General features: G+C 40.1%; 2 protein-coding genes across 3 annotated transcripts in view; both read right to left on the minus strand.

The window, feature by feature from the left end:
* Positions 1–8,179, minus strand: part of LOC132877345 (bone morphogenetic protein 6-like) — a 35,527-nt gene extending 27,348 nt beyond the window's left edge. The window contains exon 1 of the mRNA XM_060913584.1: positions 7,717–8,179. The gene's annotated coding sequence lies outside the window, so the exon portion shown is untranslated. The remainder of the gene's footprint in view (positions 1–7,716) is intronic.
* Positions 8,180–10,334: 2,155 nt separating this feature from the next.
* LOC132877391 (protein NYNRIN-like) lies at positions 10,335–16,182 on the minus strand. Of its 2 annotated transcripts, none has more exons than XM_060913586.1 (3): positions 15,739–16,182; positions 14,296–14,464; positions 10,335–14,198 (listed from the first exon to the last, which is right to left on the minus strand). In XM_060913586.1, coding segments are annotated over exons 2-3 (2,685 nt in total). In that variant the 5' UTR covers positions 14,298–14,464; positions 15,739–16,182; the 3' UTR covers positions 10,335–11,515. The 2 variants fall into 2 exon arrangements, with proteins under 2 accessions (XP_060769569.1, XP_060769570.1); XM_060913587.1 differs by having other exon boundaries at positions 10,335–13,024; positions 13,862–14,198; positions 14,296–16,180.
* Positions 16,183–16,986: the final 804 nt, after the last annotated feature.

A 16,986-nucleotide genomic window follows, 5' to 3' on the forward strand; every position in this document is an offset into this window, starting at 1 on the left:
TTTTACAAATGGAATGACAGTGTTTTCAGGTGGAATAACATACTTTGAGGCAACGTTAGTGATATCACCTTAAACAAATGGAATAAGAGTTTTTCTAGGTGGAATGACATACTTTGAGGCAATGTTATCAGTGACATCTCCTATTACAAATGGAATGACAATGTTTTTAGGTGGAATGACAAACCTTTAGGTTATGTTATCAGTGATATCACCTTTTACAAAAGAAATGACAGTGTTTTCAGGTAGAATGACATACTTTTAGGCAATGTTATCAGTGATATCACCTTTTACAAATTGAATGACTGTTTTTAGGTGGAATAACATACTTTAAACTAATGTTATCAGTGATATCACCTTTTACAAATGGAATGATAGTGAATTTAGGTGGAATGGCATACTTTGAGCTAATGTTGTCAGTGATATCGCCTTCAACAAATGGAATGACAGTGTTTTTAGGTGGAATGACATACTTCAAGCTGATGTTATCAGTGATATCACCTTTAACAAGTGGAATGGCACTGTTTCTAGGTGGAATAACACCTTTAGGTTATGTTATCAGTGATATCACCTTCAACAAATGGAATGACACTGTTTCTAGGTGGAATAACACCTTCAGGTTATGTTATCAGTGATATCACCTTTTACAAATGGAATGACAGTGTTATTAGGTTGAATGACATACTTTTAGCTAATGTTATCAGTGATATCACCTTTTACAAATGGAAATACAGTGTTTTTAGGTGGAATAACATACTTTGAGGCAATGTTATCAGTGACATCACCTCTAAAAAATCGAATAACAGTGTTTTTAGTTTTAGGTTGAATGACATACTTTTAGGTTATGTTATCAGTGATATCACCTTTTACAAATGGAATGACAGTGTTCCTATGTCTATCTTTCAAGGATATCTAGTTGGGCCAAGAGGTGGACGGTTTCATTCAATCCAAATAAAGCTAAATCCATACAGTTTAGTAGGAAAATAAATAAAAGTAAATAATCACAAACACCCTGGCTTAAATTTACATAGTAACTGTTATTGGGACACTCACATAAACTCGATCATTATGAAGGTATGTCTGTTAATTAACTGTTTGAGAAGCCTCAAATATCGTTTATCGTTTACAATTCCTAAAAATATACAATTCCTAAATTCTTTCCCAGTTGAAAGAAGACGCTTTCCTGAAGTGTGTAGATTTTTCTAGAATTTTTAGAAGCTGTTTAATGTGGGAAATCTGTTGATAAGCAACCTCACCCCTGCCCATTTTAATGGAAAAACAAGCTTCAAACTGATATATAATTGTGAAAACTTACTAAAACAATTTTAAACTCTTTTTATGATTGTATTATATTAGGACCAAAAACAGAAAAAAATTAATTTAAGGCCAAAGCCTTTTTCTCAAATTGATGCTGTTAGGCCCCCAAAAACGCCTTTCCAGTCCACAAAAGAATGTGAAAAAAATCAGTGGTGCTATGAAAAAAATTATGCCATTATAATTAACACCAAATGTGGAAATAAAACATTTTGGTCGTTCAACTCTGATTATGCAACTTTAAGTGCATTAAGGCTTGTTAAACTCAGAAAAATTCTTCAAATATGTTATAGCACTGAAGGTGTGCTGGAACATTTAACTGGTGAAAACAATATATAATGGAAACACTTTTTCAAGCTTCCTATCCATTCATGGATGATCTAGATGTATTTAGTGAGTCCTATGTTGAAAAGAAATTAAGATAAGTCACCAATGCCTTCTGGATAATTTGTCTTAGTTCTTTTGTTGTTTTTGTCAAAAAAGTTAAACCTGATTCATGCACTTGTTTTCTGACTGAGCAAATGATTTATAACCCACCTATTTAAGTTAAGAAAAACCTGTCTTCATTTAACAGTTGTACAGCTGTCTTACAACTCATACTTATGTAAGCTAGAATATATAGATAATGGAAACTTTACATTTTGTCAAAATGATAGTGAAACAATTGCTCATTTGTTGTGAGAATGTAATTTTACCCAGTTTTTTAGGAAAAGTTTTTCTTCATGGATAAAGAATTGTTCCCACTTATGTAATGTGATTCTTGGTTTACAGTTTATCTTATTTGGACAGGTCTGTTACAGACAAGATTTTTACTTCATTTAATTGTTTGCCAAGTTTTTCTATTTACAAATGTAAGTATCAGAATTGTCAAGATCACTTTGGAAGTTTATTAAAAGAAATGTCTGTTAGTTATGAAATAGAAAAAGACAATTTATTTATCAATTGCTCCTCTAATAAGTTATTCGAATTCTAGTGGTTATATCAAAATTTATTTACGAACAGCCCTAGAAACACATATTTAATTTAGATAACCAATGCTTGCTTGAACCATCTGGAATGAATGTGTGAGCGGTTAACCGTTTAATAACATAAAAAAACCTGAATCACATTATCTACACATTCAACATCTTATGTCAAGAGGTCAGGAATTCGTCATTAGTAATAGGATTCAGTGATGAAATGTTGAAAAAAAAGGATTATCTAATTCTAATTATTTAATTAAGAAATACTTTCATAACATTTCATGAAAATGATAGATTTTTAAAAATTTATTTTGCTGTTTGAGTTCAAATGTTTTTTAGTTGTTTTTTTGGCATTTATTCATTTTTGTCAAGTTTATGTGCATTTTTTTTTTTATATCATACATTCTAAAGTACCAAAATGATAAATATGAGCCCAATTGGCAAAAATGGTATGATTTAAAAAAAACTGGTTAGCAATTATGACAGATGCACATATAAAAATTGATAAAATAACTATTTTGCTCAGATATGTGCAAAGAAGAAAAAGAGGCATAAATACAATTTTAACTTAGCCAAACAAAATATTTTCAAATGTAAAAGCATAGGTGTAAAACTTTGTTTAGATTGTTCAAGACTTCAAAAACACTTACAACATCGATAAATATAATGCATTTTCAGCCTGCAACTACTCCAAAATTATGAAATATTGGTCAACCTGACATTTACTTTGCTAAAATCATTATACTTCGAATTCACAAAATTAAAGCCAGAATCCCAGATTTTAATTGACACTTATCCTTTTCAAAACATTACAAAAAACACCCTAGTGAACAAGTTTTGTATTAGAACAGTGTAGTTTTCAAGATATTGGCGAAAAAACTAAGATCGACTTGAACATTGGAGATGTAAACAACAGTGGCGGACAGAAAACACAATGAGAGAAATTATGTATTTTCGTGGCTCCCTAGGCTTGAATCTTAGTTTTCTTCCTTTCTGAGTCATTTTAGTCACAATCGACCTAACATCACATGTCCTGATATAAATTAAGCCCACTGGTACCAAATTGACGGGAAATAATCCCCGAATGTAACTATGCCTGTTTCGAAGGTCATATTATGTTATACGAGAAGGATCTGGGATTCTGTCTTTAAGAAATGAAATCACCTATTGTTCTTTTTTTAGACACTACCTGTTATCGCTACATTACACCAAATTTGTAAACCTTTATATATGCGTATATATTTAAATATCAAGAAAGCTCATATTTTGAAACATGCTGGCATTCGTAAAAAAGATAACTTATAGTTTCTTCTTCCTGTTTACAGAAGTCACACATTTTGGAATCTTTAAGTTTCATTTTATGCAATAGGCTATTTGTAGGTATAATTTTATGTAAAATAGTCTTGAAACTATTACCATTTTCAATTTTAGATTGCTCGCTTCTTCACTTGTTTGTCAATCATATTATTTGTGGTTTTTTTCATATATGCTTTAATTGAATGAAGTATACTCATATAATAAGACAAGTTTATCATATGACATGATGCTTCCATCTTATTGACAATATCAATCATGTAGACGAAACCTGATATGAACATATTCTTATCATCTAAAGTCCTATTGTGAATCACTATGTTAACATTATTCCATCGACAGTCTCACATTGCGTTTTAAAAAGTTTCTCTTTTATCTTACTATATTGTGCCCATCATTTTAAGACATCTGACCAGAATTCATTTGTTTTTGATGCAGATGAATTGTTGCTAATCGATGCCTTATTATACAGATAAAAATCTGCATGTTTTGGTGATGTATTCATCATAAATAGATTTTCAAAGTTTGATTTATCATGGGAGTGGAAAACTCATCCAACACTAATTCCATCCTCAGGGTAATTTCTGGTGATTAATTTTCTTTTCATTATGTCTGGTTTTCCATTCCAAATTGAACGTAATCAAAGTTTTTCGATTTCTTTAGTTGCAGCATAAGTAGGAAGTGGTAGTACAATAGAAATAAGATTGAGCTTTGGTACAAGACGTTTTCATGACATTTGCCATGCCTATTGAGGTAATTTCTCTTGCAAGCAACTGATTCATGTTCATTTTAATTTAAGTTTATCCTTACAGTTTCTCTCAACCATTTCTGCCAAATTATTGGTAAATGTTATGTCAAGGATGGTAAAATCTTTTGATGACCAATCTAAGTTATAGTTTTTACATACAAGGGTGATGTCTAGAAAACAAGCACATAATAGGATTTGAACATATGAATGGTCAAAATTAGTCCTGCTCCATTACTGTATATCATATTTAACAGCCTTTTAGTTAGGGAACAAATTTCACAGACTATTTTTTAGTCTAGGAACAAATGTTTTGTTATCTCATTAATTGCCGTGTAAAAATAAGATTAATTTTTTCTATTTTCCACTTTGTTTAAAAAGCATGCATAACAAATATATGTCATGCGAGCTCTGCCACTCAATCGTAATGCCACTTTTATCAGTTAACACTGGTAAAACCAAATATATAATGAAAGATCAGATGTGTTTGTTGTCTTTGAATGAAAAGTGTTGTAATCCTGTTTTAATTCATACATTTTGTTGACAAATGCATTTTCAGTAGTGACAATTGATGTCTGTGTTTGAATGATAGTTTATTGAAATAACCAAAACCTGTGCACCAACTACTACTTGAAATAAGCAGACAACAGAAAAGAAATTATTGTGGCAAAGGAACAGTGAGAAATTAACTACAATTTGAATCATAATTAAATTTGTCAAATTTTAGTTTTATCTCTCTGGGTTCCTAACATGCCTAATCCCATAAGAAAATGATTTATCACTATGGCAAGTTTTGGTAGAGGTAGTCCTTTAAGTTTTTAAGATCTGCTCTGAAACTGAAATTCTTTGAAAAAGAACTGCCATTCAGACTGGTTTCTATGCAAGAAAATGGAAAACCTTGCAGGAAATGATTGATTATGGTAACAAGTTTGGTTGACCTTGACTTTACAGTGTTCAAGATATACTCTGAAAATGAAATTCTAGGAAATTATGTAAGACTGCAATAAAGAAAATCAATGAATTACCAGCTAGTGCATGCTTTTAGAAGATTATAATTTGAAACAGTTTATAGACAGACTGACGTCAAACAACTGGCCACATCAAAGGGCCTATACCTTTAACTGAATTCTAAAACCTGTAACTTTAAATCAATACCACCTAGAAACCCTGTCATTCCATTTGTAAAAGGTGATGTCACTGATAACATAACCTCAAAGTCAGTCATTTCTACTAAAAACACTGTCATTCAAATTTGTAAAAGGTGATATCACATAACATTAGCTCAAAGTATGTCATTCCACCTCGAAACAGTCATTCAATTTGTAAAAGGTGATATCACTGATAACATTGCCTCAAAGTATGTCATTCCACCTAGAAACACTGTTATTAGATTTGTAAAAGGTGATACTGTTAATTTAACCTCAAAGTCTGTAATTCCACCTAAAAACACTGTCATTCCATTTGTAAAAGGTGATATCACTGATAACATTTCCTCAAAGTATGCCATTACACCTAGAAACACTGTCATTCCATTTGTTAAAGGTGATACCACTGATAACTTAACCTAAAAGTATGTCATTCCACTTAGAAACCATGTCATTCCATTTCTTAAAGGTGATATCACTGATAACATTAGCTAAAAGTATGTCATTCAACCTAAAAACACTGTCATTCCATTTGTAAAAGGTTATATCACTGATAATATAACCTAAAAGTATGCCATTCCACCTAGAAACACTGTCATTCCATTTGTAAAAGGTGATATCACTGATAGCATTGCCAAAGTAAGTCATTCCATCTAGAAACGCTGTCATTCCATTTGTAAAAGGTTATATCACTGATAATATAACCTAAAAGTATGCCATTCCACCTAGAAACACTGTCATTCCATTTGTAAAAGGTGATATCACTGATAGCATTGCCAAAGTAAGTCATTCCATCTAGAAACGCTGTCATTCCATTTGTTAAAGGTGATATCACTGATAACATTAGCTTAAAGTTTGTCATTCCACCTAAACACACTGTCATTCCATTTGTAAAAGGTGATATCACTGATAACATAACCTAAAGGTGTTATTCCACCTAGAAACTGTCATTCCATTTGTGGAAGGCGATATCACTGATAACATTAGCTCAAAGTATGTCATTCCACCTAAAAAGCAATGTCATTCCATTTCTAAAAGTGATGTCACCGATAACATAACCTAAAGGTGTTATTCCACCTAGAAACTGTCATTCCATTTGTGGAAGGCGAGATCACTGATAACATTGCCTCAAAGTATGTCATTCAACCTACAAACACTGTCATTCCATTTGTTAAAGGTGGTATCACTGATAACATTAGCTCAAAGTATGTCATTCTGACTCAAAACCCTGTCATTCCATTTGTTAAATGTGATATCACTGATAACATCAGCTTAAAGTATGTCATTCCACCTAGAAACACTGTCATTCCATTTGTAAAAGGTGATATCACTGATAACCTAAAAGTATGTCATTCCACCTAAATTCATTGTCATTCCATTTTTAAATGGAGATATCCCTGATAACATATGCTCAAAGTGTGTCATTCCACCTAAAAACACTATCATTCAATTTCAGTAAAATCACTGATAACATTAACTCAAAGTATATCATTCCGACTCGAAACACTGTCATTCCATTTGTTAAATGTGATATTAACATCAGCTCAAAGTATGCCATTCCACCTAGAAACACTGTCATGCCTCAAAGTATGTTATTCCACCTATAAATACTGTCATTCCATTTGTAAAAGGTGATATCACTGATAACATAATCTAAAAGTATGTCATTCCACCTAAATTCCCTGTCATTCCATTTGTAAATGGAAATATCCCTGATAACATATGCTCAAAGTGTGTCATTTCACCTAGAAACCCTGTCATTCCATTTGTAAAAGGTGATATCACTGATCATATAACCTAAAAGTATGTCATTCCACCCAAATTCACTGCCATTCCATTTGTAAAAGGTGATATCACTGATAATATAAGGTAAAGGTATGTCATTCCACCTAGCAACATTGTCAATCCATTTGTTAATTTGATATCACTGATAACATTGCCTCAAAGTATGTCATTCCACCTAGAAACCTTATCATTCCATTTGTAAAAGGTGATATCACTGACATTAGCTCAAAGTAAGTCAATACATATAGAAACCCTGTCATTCCATTTGTAAAAGCTGATATCCCACCAAGCACCCACTTATCTTATCCTAGGGGGGTCTAAAACTAAAGATTTCAATCGTTATTCCATTTGTAAGAATCTGAATGACAAGCGACCATTTATTGTTCAAATTTACTACCTGTCATTCGTCATTCCATTTCATGCGTCATTCACTTTAGGGAGTCCCGCAGTTTACCCGGTCCCGAGGACAGGCGATGATGCAGCACAGGCAGCCAGAATGGAGGGGAGCAGGTGAGAAGGCGGTGGAGTCTCTTCCAGGCAGCCCGCGAACACGTCCGGGCGAGAGGAGTCCCACGCAGATCAGCAGCGGTCAGGATGGATCCCCGGGTCCCGCGCTGAGACCGCGAGGCAGTCCATAGGAGCCGGTTAGCTGCTCTCGGCTAAGTGTATTCACTGTGCTAGCGGATGCTAATAACCCGCTCTGGATTAGCTTAGCGGCTATGCTAAACTAGAACTGCAGCTCCAAACAGAAAGCTCCGAGCAGAAAGTCTCTGGCTGCACCCAGCAGGCGCAGCTCCGATATCCAGGTCAAGAATGGCGAGCAGACAGACAGTCTCTGAGAACCGAAACTACACACTCTGCCTCTGAAACAAAAAGCTCGCACTCGCCATCATGCTTCTCCGCCCCCCCTCTCTCACTCCTCGGTGCTTCTCTCAAGCTCCCTCCCACAAAACTTTACCCAGGAGATTCTTCAAAATAAAAGGAAATACTTAAAATTTGCACATTTGTGTCTTTTTAAATCTTTTTAACGTATTTATTACACTATTATTTTATCAGCTATTTTAACCTTTATGAAATATCCTTTCCACACTTTTAATCACATTTTTAACCAACCAATGAACATATTAAACTATTTATTATTTCATTATGGATAGTGATTTTTTAACAGGGTTACACACTGTAAAACATTTAAAAGGACATGGAATGATTATTTGCTGCCTTCCAAATGCATCCATCTCTGACACCAAAGACAGCATTTTGAAACTCATGTCCAAGCATAAAACTATCAAACGTATTGTTATGCATGTGGGAGCAAATTATGTTTTCAGAGAACAGCTGTTTGTCCAAGATGATTTCAGAAAAAAATTTTCTGACCTCTATAAGACTAGAATACAATCTATTATCAGTGGCCCACTCCCTGCAAGGGGAAGTTTTGCATTTACTAGACTCTTCAGTCTTAACACCTGGCTTGGAAAAACTTGTTTTTCATTTGGTATGAACTTTATAGACAATTTTAACCTTTTCTGGAATCGCAGAGAATTCTTCAGGCCAAATAGCACTGAACTCAGCTGGATTGGGACCAAAGTTTTGGCTGATCACTACAGCCTCTCTCTCCAGCATGCATTCTTTTCTCAGCCAACATTGGGCAGAACTGATGATAAATGCTCACAGACTGACCCAGTTACAGATATCAACAAAACCTCTGCAAAGCCAAAACAACTACCCATGCAAGCACAGCAGAGATGCTTCAACAAGGACACACAGCCATCTGGGGCAGACTGCCAAGGACCATCTGGGGCAGACTGCCAAGGACATCAGCAATCACATGGAGAATGTGAGCATGTTGTTAACAATGGGCAGCCACAGATATCTGCATCACCCATCCAAATTGAGGACCTGACCAAAGACAATCATGCCAAGGCTGAATCATCCACATCTCGACCCCATGCAAGTATCACAGAGACTGTCACGGAGACAGTCACCACGGAGACAGTCATGGAGACACTCACAAAGACCTCACCAAAGTCCCAATCTCAGTCTCGCTCTTCTAACTTCATTGTACCATCCCCGTCTCCCCCCTGCATGGATTTCCCTAAAAGTATGCAGAGATTGCTGCCAATGGCTGCACTCTCTTTTTCCAGCCCAAATCATTCGCGACAAGCAGTGTACGCAGTTCATCGAAAATCAACCAACAGACTGAACTGTGTTTGCCCAGGACTTTCAGCTGCCTACCAATCTTTTTCACCATCTAAAAAATACATTACATCTCCACTCTTTCCCCCTCCCAACCTCATGGAATATACAAAGAGTCTTGTATGATGTGCTGTGGGTCCCTGCATTGGGTGTAGTTTTGAAAACAAGCTGGGACCCAGTATGCCTATGCCATTCTCTATTCCTGTGTTGATAAGAAATAGAAAACATAGAGCATATTTAACCCAGGGGGTAAACCAGTCTAGTCTCCTTCCTGTTTTAAAACATCAGAGTGCCCAAGCGGATATTACTTCTAGACTTTCTGTAAAGCTAGCTCTTCTGAACATTAGATCACTTTCAAACAAGTCATTTTTAATTAATGATCTTATTTGCAAACACAATCTTGATTTTTTGCTTCTAACTGAAACATGGCTGGATCAAGCAAAGAGTGCTACCACCCTTATTGAAGCAGCTCCCCCAAATTTTAATTTCATGAGTGTGTAGGTACAATCACAGTTACTATTAATATTAAGTGATCAATCTCATTAAATCAGTCTCATTAAATTTGAAGGTTAATAATTATTGAATCAATCCCATTGAATCATTTAATTTGACTCATACCATAGAATCAGTCTCATTGAATCGTTTGAACTGAATCATTCAGGTGAATCATTCAAATGAATCATTCAGTGAATCGTTTAGTGAATCATTTAGTGAATCATTTCATTAATCCTGGATAAATTACCAAACAGCTAAATTATGGTATATTTCCAAATTATTATTGATCACTTACCATATTACATAAATCATCTGCACCTTTTTGAATTCTTTGAGAGATTGGGGACTTCACAGATATTGGAACACCAACAACTGAACACACAGTTTTAATAATAATTGAATTTATTATAACAAAGATAAAAACCGGCATGAAAACGGGTCAGGGGTGAAAAAGGTGAGAAGGGTGCGCGAGTGGTAACGTGGCCTCTGGTGTTGTTTTATTTTGTTGGGGGGGGGGTCCTCCCCCAGAATAAATATTATAGCCTCCTTACTAAGTATACTGTTAGGATTGCGCTGCGTGCTGTTCAGATGCGTTACCAGGAGTACTCCGAGGACAAAGGAGGACAAACCACATGAGTTAAATCAATCTGGTTTATTCTCAGCCGCGCCCCAACGCGCAGCTGCGTCGGGGCCTTATATACACTCCTCGCAGGTAGTATCAGCAGTGGAAAGTTACGGAATGTGCTTTGCACACTCAGTATCAAGGTCACACAAGAGTTATGCACAGTTCAACAGGATGTTTCACACAAAAACATAGACAAAATCAGGATATGAAACAGGAACAGAACATGTGGAAGTGCAAAATGTACAGAGCAGCACGTATTATAGCTGGCCTAAAGTAAACCCTAAACTGCTACACTAAACGACAGTCACCCTTCGGCCGCGCATTTACAAGAGTAGGTTTAGGAGTATTCAGGATTATATTCTTACAATCCCCTCTTTAATACTCTGACGCAAGCCCAGAGTATTATTCACACCCCAGTCGTGGCCGACACAGGGACATAACCTGTGTGCGAGATCATCATATTATATATTAACCTCAGAGTAGTTAGACGGGGCTATTCGGACCGGAAAGGAGCGCTGCTGTCATGGGGTAACAAAGAACACACATAACAGGGTTTACTCATATTCATTGATGTTTTTACAGTGAAGTTTACATATTTCCAAAACTCGTTATCCCTTGGGTCCCGGTGTATTGCTTGTGCGGGTAACCCTGCCCCAAGCGTTGAGATCAGCACGATGATGAAGAAAGTCATACTGGTCACTGACTTTGTTCTCTAATGCTCACAGGGTGCAGACGGCGAAAAATGTCACAGGCTCCCGTGCTTTTCAGACTCTTCAGCCCAGAACTTTGCAAGACTCACCAACCATCCCCTCTTTGTAGATCAGCCGAAACTGGATTGCTCCAGATGCTGGAAGGGGATCCCTGAAAAGGCCGTCAGCTATTGTCACAGCAACTTTCTGAAACACAAAAGTCTGTTAAGCATCAACAATATAGATTTCTATTACATTGGAGCCTTCTTTATTCTGCTGGCATGGATCCACTGTGGAAAAAGGTCCGTTAGCACAGCCGTGCGAGTTACAGCGAGTACATCGGTGGGCCCACTGTAGGGTGACTCCTCCATGGGAGCGTTTAGTTTAGCGAATCTCTGTACTAAAACTCTGTCCCCTACCTCAAAGGGGTGAGTGTGTGCCTCTGGAATGGGAGGCTTTTTGGAATTTACTCTCGCCCAATACTCATCCAGCACCCGCATGAGACCCACCGCGTACTCGCTGAGATGTACTTCAAGATCACCCGTTCCTATAACCTGCATGCCTCTACGCCAAGGGACAGGAAAGGGGCGTCCCATGACGAGCTCGTACGGAGATAAATTGTCGAGAGCGACCTGAGCAGTCATGCGCATATCAGCGAGGACCAACGGTAAAACTTGGACCCAATTTTTCGTGCCTGCGTCTTGCATAGCCTTACGCAACTTACCCTTAATTGTTCTATTCGCGCGCTCCACAATGCCAGAGGACTGTGGATGGTATGGGATATGAAAACGCCAATTGATCTTGAGGTCTTTACATAGCTCCTGCGTTACCTTAGAGGTGAACGGCGTTCCCTTATCAGAGTCAATTCCTACCGGAAGACCGTAACGTGGGATAATTTCCTGTGTAAGTTTGTTCACTGCTGTTTGGGCGTTCTCTTTGCTACACGGGAAAGCCTCAATCCACCGTGAAAATTTGTCAATCATGACCAAAAGGTATTTGAACGGGCCCTGCTTTGGCATGTGAGTGAAGTCGATCTGCCATTCTTGGAAAGGCGTGTCGGGTATGGGAAGGTGCTGATGTACCGCGCCTGGTTTAGATAGATTATTCTGGGCGCACGTTAAACACTTGTCCAGAATGTTGTGTGCGTCTGTGTGCAAATTATTGATGCAGAATGTTCTGTTCATATCCTCCACTACCCCTCTTCGGCCGCGATGAGTGGGACCATGGAACTCGCGGACGAGAAAGGGAGTACAGTGACGAGGTAAACAAAGACGGCCCTGTGCGTCAAGCAAAACGCCACTCTTCTCTGTCGCGCCCTGGGCGTCCCAGAACTGCGTATCTGCCACAGAGGCCGAGGCCTGGATGGAAATGAGATCTATGTCAGGTAAGACAGCGCTAACCATGCGATCAGTAGAAACTAAAGCGCAGTTAAAGCCTGGAGGCAGGACACCGGATGCGGCTGCAGCTTTAGCGACTCGATCAGCGAATGAATTGCCCTTTACTTCAAATGAGTCCCCTCTTGTGTGCGCGCGTGTCTTAACAATGGCCAACGTGCACGGAAGGAGACAGGCGGTGATTAAATCAGTAACAAGTGAAGAATGAGAAATGGGCTTACCGTCGGCTGTCGTAAACCCCCGAGACGCCCAAATGCGGCCGAAGTCGTGCGCCACGCCGAAAGCGTAGCGTGAGTCGGTGTAAATAGTAACGTCTGTGTCTTGAGCCAAAATACACGCGCGAGTCAAAGCATAGAGCTCCGCAGCCTGAGCAGAAGAAAAAGGCAAAGAATGAGCTTCAACAATTTCATCAGGGAGGCGACAAACAGAGTAACCACACAGGAACACACCATCCGCAGGGCGGGAACAGGAACCATCTACAAAAAGAGAATCGCCTGTGGAAAGAGGGGTGGAGTGTAAGTCTGGGCGGATGCTAGTCTCAAAAACGATATTAGAAAGACAGTCATGTGAGTCAAACGCAACATCGTCATCCTGTGAGTTAAGAAGACGCTGAAGAGCGTGGGCGACAGAATCAAACGACGAGGAGGGCTTAACAGTGAGATGCTCTGTGGCCAAAAGAATAAACTCATAGCCAGAGCGACGCTGAGCAGACAAATGCTGAGTGCTAAGATTCCGCAGAATATACACGACGTCATGTGAAGTGTGTAAAATGAGCGGGTGCGACAAAACAAGTTTTTCAGCGTCCGTGACCATGAGAGCACACGCAGCAACAGCCCTAAGACAGCCAGGAAGCCCTTGTGCCACAGCGTCAAGAGTTTTAGACAGAAACGCGCAAGGTCGCATGCCCCCCCCGTGCTCCTGAGCCAGCACCCCAGAGGAGGTCCCCTTCTGATTGCACACATACAGGTGAAACGGCAAACGATAGTTCGGCAGCCCGAGAGCAGGGGCAGAGCACAAAGCTTGCTTCAGAGCCTTGAAGGCCGTTAGCATGTCCTCAGTCCAGACCAGGGGCTGAGTCAAAGGATCTGAGTGACGTATAGCTGAACGCAAACACTTGTCATAGATTGAACAGTCAGGGATCCATTGACGACAGTAATTGATGAGGCCCATAAATGCCATGAGAGCGTGCTTGGTTGCAGGTACCTGAGTGTCCATAATGACTTGAACGCGTTCCGGGCTAAGCCTCCTGGAACCCTGGGAGAGGTCATGTCCCAAGTAGCGAACAGTTGTGAGGCAAAACTGCAACTTCGTGCGGGAGACCTTGAAACCCTTCTGCACCAGGAGTGTGAGGAGAGACAATGTGGCGGCAGCACAAGCGTCTTGATCCTCCGCCGTTACCAGAAGATCATCCGCATACTGGAGCACCGTGGAGCCCCGGGGAAGACAGAGATCAGCCAGCGCGTCCCGCAATACGGCAGTGAAGACCGCCGGTGAGTCAATGAAACCCTGTGGCAACCGCGTCCACGTGTATTGTCTTCCCCTGTGTGTGAAAGCAAACAGGGGCTGAGTCTCATGGCCCACAGGAACACTGTAAAAGGCAGAGCACAAATCAATCACAGAGAAATAAGCATGGTCACATGGAATAGAAGACATAAGAGAAGGAACGTCAGGGACCACTGGAGCCACGGGAACGATGAGTTCATTTATTTTACGTAGGTCTTGAGTGAGGCTCCATGTGCCATCCGGTTTTGGGACCGGGTTCACTGGGGTGTTATACGGGCTGACACAAGGAACCACGACACCTTGCTGCAAAAGAGATTTTAGAATATTGTCAATACCATTGAGCTTACTAGGAGACAGAGGGTATTGTTTAACATAAACAGGTGTAGAGTGTTTAATAACAGCTTCATACGGAGAGCAGCTCACAGAGCCCACATCGTCCTTATGATCCGCCCACAGGGTGTTAGGAAGAGCAGAGAGAACAGGGGAAGGAGCTTGGGACGTACAAGCAGCGTTCAGAATGTTATGTGGCAGCACAGAACTGGATAGGGCAAAAACATCAGGCGGAGAAATACCTAGTTAACTGCTCACGCAGGAGCTGCAAAGCATTCGGTGTGTCCCTCCAAAAAAATGTCGACACGGTGCGTTGACGCGGACGGCCACCTTCCTGAGCCGGAGCTATTTCTTCCTTTATATTCACAGCGACGTCATTTCTAGGTTGCAACACATCGACTATTTCGAGCAAACGCTCCTCATCATATAATCTGTGTCAACTGATGAGGTGTTCAAGTGTGCGAGCTGTACAAGGTGTTTTGGAGTTTGTGTGAGCTGATCTGAACAGAGCTGCCAGACATACACATACAGAGGGCTTCCAAACCCATACTGCACACCGCACATTTCACTTACTTCAATAGTTAGTCCATCTGGAGTGGATGTGAGATTTACTTCTAATTTGCACATTAAATCATGTGCTAACAAATTTACTGGACATGTATATGAGATGAGGAATGAGTGGGACGTAACTATTCCTCCCTCGCTTTACATGGGAGGTTGACTGAGAAAGTTTTGGTTTTGGAATAGCCTTTAAAACAGGTCTCGGGGTGTAAACACCCTTTGATTTATCCCATACCTTCTTCATGTCAAACCATTGCTTTCGTAAATCATACGGTGCGCTGAAGCAAGGAAGCCTGGATTAAACGTCCCATCACGGGGATACGATGGAATCTGAGGATTTGCCTCCGTCCACCCAGCCAAATTGTCCAGCCACGGCGTAACGTAATAGCCTAAACCGCACTTATTCATCCATTCCGCCGGGGTGTCTGTGACCTCAGGTTTAGGATACGAGCCCCCCATCGTACAGTAAAGCAAACGGATCTGAACAGAAACAAACAGCAGATATTTATCTAAATTTCTATAGCGCGCTCTTCCTGGACTCGAACCAGGGAAAACAAAGCCCTCCTTAGGGCGCTACACAAATTTCTATAGCGCGCTCTTCCTGGACTCGAACCAGGGAAAACAAAGCCCTCCTTAGGGCACTACGGAGCTACTTCCAACCAGGTAGTCAATCAAACATGTCTTACCTGATTGAGAGTATCACGTCGGGGTCACCAAATTGTTAGGATTGCGCTGCGTGCTGTTCAGATGCGTTACCAGGAGTACTCCGAGGACAAAGGAGGACAAACCACATGAGTTAAATCAATCTGGTTTATTCTCAGCCGTGCCCCAACGCGCAGCTGCGTCGGGGCCTTATATACACTCCTCGCAGGTAGTATCAGCAGTGGAAAGTTACGGAATGTGCTTTGCACACTCAGTATCAAGGTCACACAAGAGTTATGCACAGTTCAACAGGATGTTTCACACAAAAACATAGACAAAATCAGGATATGAAACAGGAACAGAACATGTGGAAGTGCAAAATGTACAGAGCAGCACGTATTATAGCTGGCCTAAAGTAAACCCTAAACTGCTACACTAAACGACAGTCACCCTTCGGCCGCGCATTTACAAGAGTAGGTTTAGGAGTATTCAGGATTATATTCTTACATATACTGTATTGACATTTGCACAAGGACATACAGTACAAATACATGTAGTTATAGTGAAATTATGCCCTGGAAAAAAATGTGAATAATAGAACGAAGAAAGTAGAGAACACACAAGGAATAGTGATCATTTTTTCCTTTTATTTGCCTGGACCACCAGTGTCTGCATGGCCCGCTTTCGCCAAGTTGCCACATGTTTCAGCCTTGCCCGCTTCTCTCCTTCAGCAGTCTGTTTCTTGGCCTGCTGAGCACTGCAAGTTGCTTGAGAGCCATACTTGCTCTGCTGCTTTTCCTCCTTGTTCACCCTCTGCTGGTGTTTGTATGTGGCTGCTGCAGAGTTAATGTTCTTGCACAATGTTCTGTCCACTTCCCCAAACTTCACGTCCTCCCTTCTAAGGTGGTGTTTACATTAGACCGTATCCGTCTCATTTTCGTCGCGGATGCACTGTCCGTTCACATTAAAACGCCGGGAAACGACTCCACAGGCGGAACAACTTGAATCCGCCAGGGCCCACGTATTCAATCCAGTTCATATCTGATCCAGTGCTGTGTAAACATTGAGATACGAGGAAACACAGTGCTGAGCTCTAGCTGACATCGTCATTGGACAACGTCACTGTGACATCCACCTTCCTGATTCGCTGGCGTTGGGATCACACACACAGCGGCTCAGTCCCGAATCATTGCTCGTGCACTTCACTCGCACGCTCTGTGAGCTGCACAGGGCCGGAGTGCGCACCCTCCAGAGGGCACTTGCTGTTCAGGGCAGAGTGATTTGGAGCGCAG

Source organism: Neoarius graeffei, chromosome 2 (assembly GCF_027579695.1).
Source record: "Neoarius graeffei isolate fNeoGra1 chromosome 2, fNeoGra1.pri, whole genome shotgun sequence".
NCBI classification, from domain to species: domain Eukaryota; kingdom Metazoa; phylum Chordata; class Actinopteri; order Siluriformes; family Ariidae; genus Neoarius; species Neoarius graeffei.